At 46.5% G+C, this 9,797-nt stretch overlaps 1 protein-coding gene across 4 annotated transcripts in view; it reads right to left on the reverse strand.

Moving 5' to 3' along the window:
• The window catches only part of KLF7 (KLF transcription factor 7), a 90,825-nt gene extending 83,069 nt beyond the window's left edge, over positions 1-7,756 (reverse strand). The window contains exon 1 of one of the 4 annotated variants that reach the window (XM_058664907.1): positions 7,167-7,756. In XM_058664907.1, the coding sequence (XP_058520890.1) occupies positions 7,167-7,268 (102 nt within the window). In that variant the 5' untranslated portion in view covers positions 7,269-7,756. Of the gene's footprint in view, positions 1-6,161; positions 6,680-7,166 lie in introns of those variants that run through there. The other 3 variants (XM_004576896.3, XM_058664909.1, XM_058664911.1) reach the window with 3 other exon arrangements.
• Between the last annotated feature and the right edge of the window lie 2,041 nt (positions 7,757-9,797).

The raw sequence follows: 9,797 nt of genomic DNA on the forward strand, positions 1-9,797 counted from the left end.
CACTCTCTGCAACAGCAGGAGATTGGAATCAGGGGCTCCGGGGAAAGAAATCCAGGTACTTCCATGTTAGCTCCAAGTTTCTCCACCTCCAGGCTAAAGCCCACTCATTTCCAATAGCATTTGTTTAAGTCTATAAAACATTATAGCCTTACTGCTCATCCAACTATGTCAACAAAAACCCAGTTCGATTTTTTTTCATGAACTGATATATAGGTGATTGTTTCATGCAGTCCCCTTATTGGCAAATATCAGAAACAAAGCCAATTCACATTTTCTGCTTTCTATAGAAACTCTCAGTCCCATCTTGCATCCAACCCCCTACACATATGCCTTAAGGCACCCTCCTTACTCCCAATCCATTTATTATTAATGGATGATAGTTTTATAATACTAGAATATCACTGAGGACTTTTTTAAAATTCAATATAGTTTATGTTTTCCAATTTACTGCACATTAAAAGTAGAAAGGACTAAATCACACAAGTAAGCTTTTTAAAAAATATATTCAATAGCTTAGACTAATGCCTAGCCAATTTCCAAAAATTCATGTGTTAGTACACTCTAAAGTTAAAGAAAGATGTTCTTGTCTCCTTTTCAGGGGAAAAAAAATCTCATAAAGAGAGAATGAAAAGTGGGAGCGAAAGGATATTCAGAAGGGACTGATGGGAAAGAAACTAATTTGGGCACTGAAACAGCCGTGGGCTCTGGAACCATGAGTATTAACAACAAGCTGAATGACCTTGGAGAGTTCAACGCCTTAACTGATTCTAACATTTAACCTGATCCAATTCTGCTATCTTAGTTTTGAGGGAACCAAGACCATTTCTTGATCTAAAATTCAAAGGTCCAAGGCTCCCAGTTTTTGCACAAGGCTAAGGGCCTGTCTTCCAATATGACAATCAGGAAATGTCAACAAACTCATATTCAGAAATAGATATCACATATGGCTCTACATTAATTATTTTAATTAACTAATCATTTCCGAATGACACAGACATGGATGCTGTTTCCTGCCCATTACGGGCATATGTAGCCACTCTGTATACTCATCTGTCCACAAAGTGTCCAGCTCCCAACCTGCTTTTAGCTAAAAACATGCCCACAATTGAACTTGTTAAGTCTCAACCATGTTTTATAAACAAAATGGTAACACCATGGGGAGAGACTAATAGGAACAGCCATAATCACCATATTAATATTTCTTGTTTTGGCCATCACTGCTCTATTCTGTTAATTAATTTTGAGCAGGCTTTCTCATCCTGCTAGAGTCAAAATCCAAGAGGGCAAATTACATTCCAATGGACTTTGCATCATCCAAACATAATATTCAGCCCCAAACAAAGGCTTAAAAATGGCTTATTACGTGACATTTTAATATAAAGAAAACCAAACTAAATGTGACCAGATCTACCTAGCAGTTCACTCACATGGTATCCCCATATAATCAGAGTTCACTCACATCTTAAGTAGGAGGACATTAGCATCATGATGCTCAGTTATAGCACCTGCACGGCAAGCGTGGGGTGGAATGAAGCAGCTGGAAAGTGCTCCTATACAAAGTGGAAGACACACATGCAAAGGGTCCAAGCTCTTAGGGCCCACAAAAGTCCAAGTGAGGAAAACAAAAAGAACTCAGGGTAGCAGAAAGAATTCTGCCCATGAATAGTAGCAAATGACAAGGTGACAGAGGAGCAAATTCATGACAAACCTGGGTAAAAGCATGCTTTAACAACAGCAATATTCACTTCAGTATCTCATAGAGCGGACCAAATCAGGATGATTTTTTTATATTGACTGTTCTAAAAGGAAACTATTATGTGACAGTAGGAGGTGAGGGGAGGACTGTTTTTATATTTTGTCAAAGTTGAGATTTATTATTAGACACTGTAACTTGTTCCACTAACTAGAGTTTTCCATTCATTTTTCTTGATAATATTGGGCATGTAGGGGTTCAAACATTTTCCCTTGCTTATGTTAAGCACAGCTGATTTAGGAAAACAAGAGATTATCAGAGACTGACTCTCTGTCCTTCATCCTTTGGGCACCATTCAAGTTAACTTGGGAGCTGTCCTAAACTTTCAGCAAATCTTAGCACCAACAAAGATGCTAACTGAAAGACCAGAGTCACAGAAGCATTCTCAGCATTCACCAGCTATGGGGTCCAGCAAAGGTGATAAACACACCTTGCACACTACTTTAACTTACAAGGATGGGGCCATCTCCCTAACAGTTTGGTATCACAGCAGCTATTCTAGCAACACAAGCCAGCTGAAAACAGCCAGAGTAAAATACAGTTTTCTTGTCCCAGTAGGCAAAAAGTGTGATGAAAGAAAAATTGCGCTGCTTTCTTGGACTCAAAAAGTTAAAACACAGGAATTCTCTGAAGTGAGAGAATCTGAAGACCCCTAAGAGAATGGCTATTAAAAGCTCCATTAGGAGCCTCTCTAAACTGTCTCTCTCACTCTCCAGGCTAATGAGCCCCCACTGCCATTTATATTTAGAATATGCTGGGAGAAAGAAACAAGAGAGCCCACATCTGAATGCTGGAGGTCTCTGACATCCCTATGCATGAATCAGTGCAGGACAGGATTGTCACCCGCATCTTCTGCTCTGTCTCCTAAAGGGACGGACCCCCACACCAACAATTCATTTTCCCCAGGGTAGGGAGTAGGATGGGAGGTTCACAAAGAACAAAGAATGGTGACTTTCTTTCCAACTGTCAAGGACAGATGTAGTAAAAATACCTGTATTGGAATGTTCGCCCACTTTGCAACACCAAACTACAAACAGGTACACTGAATGACAATTTGAAAGCTCTTAAGTCTACACAAAGATGTATTAAATGAACGTGGGGATGAATCTATTAAAGAAAGCCTATGTGATTGATTACATTCACATGTGCTCTCATCTTTAAAACTACATTTATTTAAAGGTTGAATCCTGTAACAAAAAGATGGATAATAGTGGCAGATACAATTTTTTTTTTATCTGTCAAGTCACTGTTTCAAATAAAGAGATTTATGGTAACTGAAGAACACACAAATCACATACAAAAAAAAAAAAAAGCCAGCTATTTTATCCTTTCCGTGTGGTTAGCAAGGCTCCTTTGTGTCTACAAATTTCCCTGGGTGGTGCTATTGCCAAGAAATTCTAATTCATGAGAAGGGTTTCTGAAAATTGGGGACAGAGGGAAACCTGCGGATGGATGGACCCTACAGTTCGCTTTGTCTTTCTGGATAAGACAAGCACCTAGCTGCTCAGACCTGTAGACGGTGGTGCAAATGCAAGACCACCACACAGAAGAAGCAATGTGGCTTACAGACCAAGTCTCATCCCTGGTACCATGAAGCTATTCTTACAAGGTAACCATTTCTGGAGGTTGTCCTCTAGCGATGCCTCGTACCATAGGCCCTTGTAAGAAGTGTTTCAGGATGCCTGAAACCAAGATAAAATTGCAGTGCTATGGGGACACTTCAGCCCTTACAGTAGCCAAGTATGCCATTAGTTTAAAACAATGGAGGAATGAGGGAGGAGGGAGGAATGTTCTATGATTTATTTATTTGTTTCCAGTAGCAGTGGAAAATTTTCTCCGAGAAGGGAGGCCTGAAACTGACCCCATCTGCCAATTGTGAATCAGCATTAATAATGAGCATAATTCCATAAGAGTTTTTAAATAAACATGCCATAATCCTCAGTGAAATGAAGCAAAGGTAAGTTCAAAAAAGATTTTGTACATTGTTACTTGACCAACACTCACAAAACAGCAATTTCACTATTAAGAATACATAAAAATTCTAAGTCTTTGTAGAGTGTTGTATCAAATCCTTTTTATTTCCCAAACCAGAAGTAGGGTTAAAAATAAGTCACAATGTCTAAGAACACCTCTTCCTTTATCCATCACCAAATGTCACCCTAAAAGCCACTCTAGCCTCTGTCCTACCCTTGACTTTTTCCTACTTTTGCTAAGACAGCTCCTGGAAAATTTCCTGCATGTTTCCATAGAGCTTAAGGTTGGAGGCTTTAAGAGTTGTGTGTCAGCTGAATTCCATAAAATAATAGACCACATAAGCACAGTGTAATTTACAGTTATATGACAGGCAGAGATGATGTTACTTGGGCCAAGTGCTTAAGCATGCAGTCAGAGCAGGAATGGAGAGCTGTTAATGTGGGGTGTCTATTTGGATTTTAAAAGTGTATCAGCAAGGCTTTTCAAAATCGGAGCCACATGTGGCTAATGCATCGCTGCCTGAAAATCCAATGTCAAGATGATGAGCTCCGTGACAGGAGGTAGCCCTGTCACAGTTACTTTGTCATAGGCTCACCGATTATGAAGGACAGTTATCCTATATCATAAGTGTAATATAAAATCCCCCAATAGTCTATCTTCAATTTGCACAGATGTTCCAGGGTTTATCAGTGAAGCCACTCTTTCTCTAGAAATCAAATCAGATTATCGGAAGCTCCATATTTTGCTCATCTTCCTGAGTCCAGGTATATCATTCATTTTAAGAAGAAGATCTAATAATTACTCTTCATTTGACCTTAACAAACTGATTATCCCAAACCATCAGGAAACTTCCCCCTGCCTGGGGTTCTTTGTGGCAACCTTCTCAAGTTGTTTTGAGCAAAGAGTCTCAAAATTTCACCATCTGATGGTTGGTTTGGAACAGTTGCATATAACCACCACTACCCCTTACACTCAAAAGCAGCAAGGGGAATTGGGGAGGGGAAGGAAGGAAGAGATAGAAGTTAGAGGTTTTTGTTATCACTATTAGCTTATGGTCCTCATCACCTTTATGTAGCACAGCTGTGACTGTAGAGTTCCGAGCAGAAGGCTCCTGAGAATGAAATCTTGCACTTATAAGTGCTTCTGCACAAGCTGCATTTCAGAAAGAACTGAAATAAGCATGCTTCTAAAATAACTTGGCCAAGGGTTTTAAGGTAAAAATGCTTGGTAGTTGGAAGGGGGCTGGGAGACTAACGTAAGATACAAGGAGTGGATTCACGTGGATATGAAAATCTCTTTGCCTGGCCAGAGATGCTAAGCCAGGTGTTCCTGTAAGTGGGGTCAGAGATGGATGAGGGGGCGGGGGGAAGGAGGAAGGAGGAGGAAGCACAGAAGAGATTCTGAGGAAACAATGGATGGAAGGCATCCTCTGATTGTCAAGCTCATGCCGGTGCCTTGCAGGTCTAGAGTTTCTCCTAGATCTCTCCAGCCAGATCTAGAAAAGCAGGTCTCAGGAGAGGCCTTCCCCCAAGCTGGGCTTTACTAACTCTGAAAACTTGAACCAAAACAAAGTTGTGTGATTCATCAGGAGGGAACGCTGAAACAAATAAAGCCAAATTTCTTCCCTTGGACACTGTTGTGCTTAGCAGTCACAAACAAGAGCTGCCTTGGGCAAGCTGACTAAACCAGCACATTCCCTTCCCTAACCTGTCTAGACAGTTGTTAATACGCAACTAATGTGACACCCCTGAGCTGACAGTGTGAAATAAAGACTATTTCAGAAAATGAAATTCTGGCAACATTTTGGTCTAATTAACATGCGGATAAAAAGAAGAGGAAAAAGATGGATGGAGTGAGTCCCTTCAGATACAGGCTTGTTAAAGATGCACTCAAGAAATGCTTTACAGTAAAAAGGTATCAATGGTGCCTGGTTACAGATACCTAAAGTCAAGAGCATCTGCCAGCAGCCTCCAAGAGGGCTGCATGTGCTGACACAGAGCCCAGCAGCCAATACCTGGAGGACAACTCCGCAGCTTCTAATCAGGGGAGAACAACAACTAGTAACAATGGTTCAGGAACAAGATTGGTGCTGCCACTCGGCTCCTTCTGCAAGAGCCAAACCTCTCTCGATGAAAGCAACAACTGTTACATCCCAGCCTCAAGCTGGCAATTCCTGCTTCGGATCCTGGCAGAGGAGATTTAGCCGTTCATTAGCCTTAACAAGCTTCTGTCACGAGGCGGAGGAGTTACAGGAGCAGCCACACACTGAGCCTCTTGCAACCCTCCCCAAGGGCAAGTGGGTTTCTGCTGGACCGACTGTACAAGTTCACACTTCCCATGTGCAAATCCCGACCGTCTTCCTGGACTTTCCATGGTGCACACTGTGGAATGTTTAAAGACCCGTGCTCCCCTCCCCACCCCCATCCCCACTCACCATCTTCCCTGTAGAATGTCCCCTCAGCAGCTCCTAATCGCTGCTGGGAAAACCACTGTCGCTGCACCAGACCCAGCCCTTTGCACTGACCAGTACTTTTCTTTATTCCACTTCACAAAGCCCAGTTAACTTGTCCCCAGCCCTGCTTCATCCTTGCTGGGACGCCCAGCCAACTTGGCATCCGTGCCGGAGGCATCCTTGGAGTTTTTCTAACTAGTTCTGGAAGACCCAGCTGCAGCAAGGAAGCCTATGTCACCCTTTGTCCGAGGCTGTGCCACCCTAACTGGAGAGGGACCCCAAACAAAAAAAGAGAAACAGAACATAGGCAAAGAGTGTTTCTTCTCCCGAGGCATTACACTGGGGTAGCCGAGGAAGCAGCGTCAGCCCCACAGACACAGCTTCCATCATCCTTGTAGAGCGATCTGCAAGTATCTTTTGTCACTGCCTCCTCTCCCTTCTGCCCTGGTTCTAATCTCAAAAACGAGCTCCTATTCCTTATTGACACTCACTCATTACTGGGAAAACGCTTCTGCCGCAGCTTCCCTACCCCCCATCTGAGGTTCCTTAGTACCAGCTGAAAGACATGAACCTGATTTAAGGTACCAGCATGTTAGGGACGCTGTAGCTTGTCAGCGACGGCTCTTACAACCCCATACCCGTTCCCCACTGGGCTCCTCCGAACCCCAGAAGTTCCACCGATCTGTTGGGGTGAGAGGACAGGCAGCCCCGACAACGTGTGCGCAGGGACGTGTGTTGATGACTGAACCGCAGGTCGCCGGGACCCGCTCCTCCGCAAGGCATATCACCAGGGTTGGGTTTGGGGCGGGTGGCGAGGTAAGCGCATAGGACTGTCGCAGAAAAACATCTCAGACAAAACACAGTCCAAAGAGATACAAAAGGAAAATAAAAGGAACAAACCAAAATTCAACCTCAAGCCCACACCAACGCAGCCCCTACGTCTCCGCCGCTAACACACGATTTACACAAGTAATTTAAATCATTCACCTGCTGCCAGGTCTCCTCCAGGGATGGCAAAGCTGAGAAGTAGCCGGTGTCGTGGACAAGTTGTAGCTCCTGGAATATACTATAACTAGCCAACACGTCCATGCTGCTGCCGCCGGGCACAACGGGAGGAGACACTCTCCCCCGGACACAGTCGGGGCTGTTTGTTTGTCAGTCTGTCTGGCTCACCCCCCAAGAAGGCAGACATCCAGTGGCCCTTTTGTTTTGTTTTGTTTTCAGTCAACTATAAAGGAGAAAAAAAAAATCAATGCAGGAGAGAGGGAGCGAGGAGGTGAGAGAGGAAAGAGTGAGCGGGGTGGATGGAGCGAGGCATCCAGCGTGTACAGTGTAGACCGCTGCCAGGAAAGGGGACTTCACGGGAGTAACAATTCCCTTCCAGGGCTCTGATCACTCCGGCGCGTGGATCGGGAAGGGGGATGCAAACTCACTGACACGAAGCTGCCATCTATTTCTGCAGCGCTGTTCGCTCCTAATGCAATCTTTGCTCTTTATTTTGGGAGGTTGCATTTTTTTCTCGCGATCGCTTCTCCCCCCCTCCCTTCCCATCCTTCCCCACCCCCCACCCCATCCTTGCTAGTTTGTAGTCTCTCCCCCCTCCCCTTTTCTCCTCCTCCTGCTCTTCCCCCTCCCCAAACTCCCTCCCTCCGCCGGGCTCTGCGCGCAGCCGTGGGATCTCGGAGGAGGGCGTCCTTTAGGCCGCGTGTGACCATGTAAGGTAAACAGGGGGCTCATGAAGTCACTCAGGGCCAATAGGGAGCTCGGAGTGGGGCCCTGGGCGGGGTCTGGCTCCGACGGCGGACGCCGATTGGCGCGTTGAGGATCTCCCTGCTGCCTTACAAGGCGGCGCGAGGCGAGCTATTTTTAGAGGGCTATATAAGGGGGCTGAGGCGGCCGTGCGGCGGCCGGGGAGCGTGAGCGCGAGGGACGGGGCGGGCTGTGGCAATGCTAGCGCCGGCTCCCGGGACGCCGAGGCGGCCGGGCTGGAGCGGCGCGCCGGCCTCCGACCCTCGCCCCGCTGTGCGGGGGAGCAACGCGCGCCCACAGCCTGCGCCCTTCGTCGGGCAGGAGGGGGAAGGCCCGATTGCTGGGTCTGTCAGGGACCGCGGCCTCCAGGGCCAGTCCTGGGGATGGGGAAGGGACGCGGGGCAGCCAGCGGGAGCCGAGACATTCCCCACCCCACCTGTCGCCCGGAGTCCCGGCTAGCGACCGGCGGCACCCAGGAGGGCTCCCACGTACTCAGAAATGAACAGAAAAAGCACTAAAATCCCCTTCACGAACACCCCACAGCCGCCAGCGCGCCGAGCGGCAGTGCCTGAGGAAGTGCCACACAATGGTCGAGAACAAAGGGGAGCGCGGCTCCGACAGCGGCCCGCCCCGCGCCAGGCCCCGCCCCGCGCCCGCCCCCAGGCTGCGGGGCCGACGCGGCCCTCAGGGGACTGAGAGCCGGCCTGGAGCCCGAGGGAGCCGGTCCGAGGGAGCCGGTCCGAGGGAGCGGCGGCTTGCGGGGGTTCGGCGCTCCCCGCCAGGGTGCCTGGGCACTGCTGCCGTGGAGCTCGGAGCTGGCACACAAACACCCTGTTGTCGCAGAAGCCGACACAGGGCACGCTGTCAGGGCTGACCAATGGCTCGTTTGACCTTAAAAGGTTCGCGTTGGTCCCGCTTCTCCCGGACGCGCTGTGAGCAGGACTTGCACTTTTCGGAAGAATGCAGAATTCGCTGCTTAGTGACGAGAAACTCGCTTCTGCCCATACCAGGAGACACTTTCTGTCACTTTCCTTTTACTCTGGGGGAGACTAGATATCAGAGTACGTGAAGGATTCTGCTTTGTAGAACCAGTTGAAATTCAGTATTTGCCAGGGGAAATGAAACAAATTAGCGGGATGGATGAATGTCTAGCTTTTTGGTTAGTGCTTGAAACTCTGTTGGTCGGATATACAGCATTCGGGTAATTGGTGATTTCACTATAAGGTTAGATGGCATAGCATGTTCAAGGATGCTGCTACTTATCAGCTGTGTGAGTTTGAGTCAGTTACCAGATCAGTGCCTCTCCCTGCTGTGTCCATTGTTATGAGGTGTCAGAAAATTTCTGTGACTTAAATAATTCTACCTATCACTTGCTTTTACCTTTAGCTAAATGAAATTCTATCTGAAGTAGAGGGACTTTTGGTGGGTGTGAGGAGAGAGCATACCAGAATCTTGGGGGGAAGGTGGATGTGCTCACGTATTTATAAGTTTTCCAGCCCCCTTCTAATCCCCACACCATTCCAGGAGGATAGGGAAATGGGGTGAAGGCCATTAAGATACACAGGACAGAAGCTATGCAATAGGGAAAAGGAAAGGATCTTTAAACAGGAGGCAAAAGACGGGATAGAATGAAGGGTTTAATTTTGTGTTTGAGACTCAAATGAGCATTATTGTTTAGCTACACTGTTACTGTTTTGATACAAATAAGACATGCTTGCTACTGGATGAATTTAAAGATTTTAGAGATAAAACTGTTCATCATTTATTAAGTACAGACCCAAATGTTTCATATGCAGTGTCTCATTGCATCCCAAGTTGCACTGGGAATCCTGGCTGCTCCACTAGAATTGTCTTGGGTGACACTGATAT

Source organism: Ochotona princeps, chromosome 5 (assembly GCF_030435755.1).
Source record: "Ochotona princeps isolate mOchPri1 chromosome 5, mOchPri1.hap1, whole genome shotgun sequence".
Lineage (NCBI taxonomy): Eukaryota > Metazoa > Chordata > Mammalia > Lagomorpha > Ochotonidae > Ochotona > Ochotona princeps.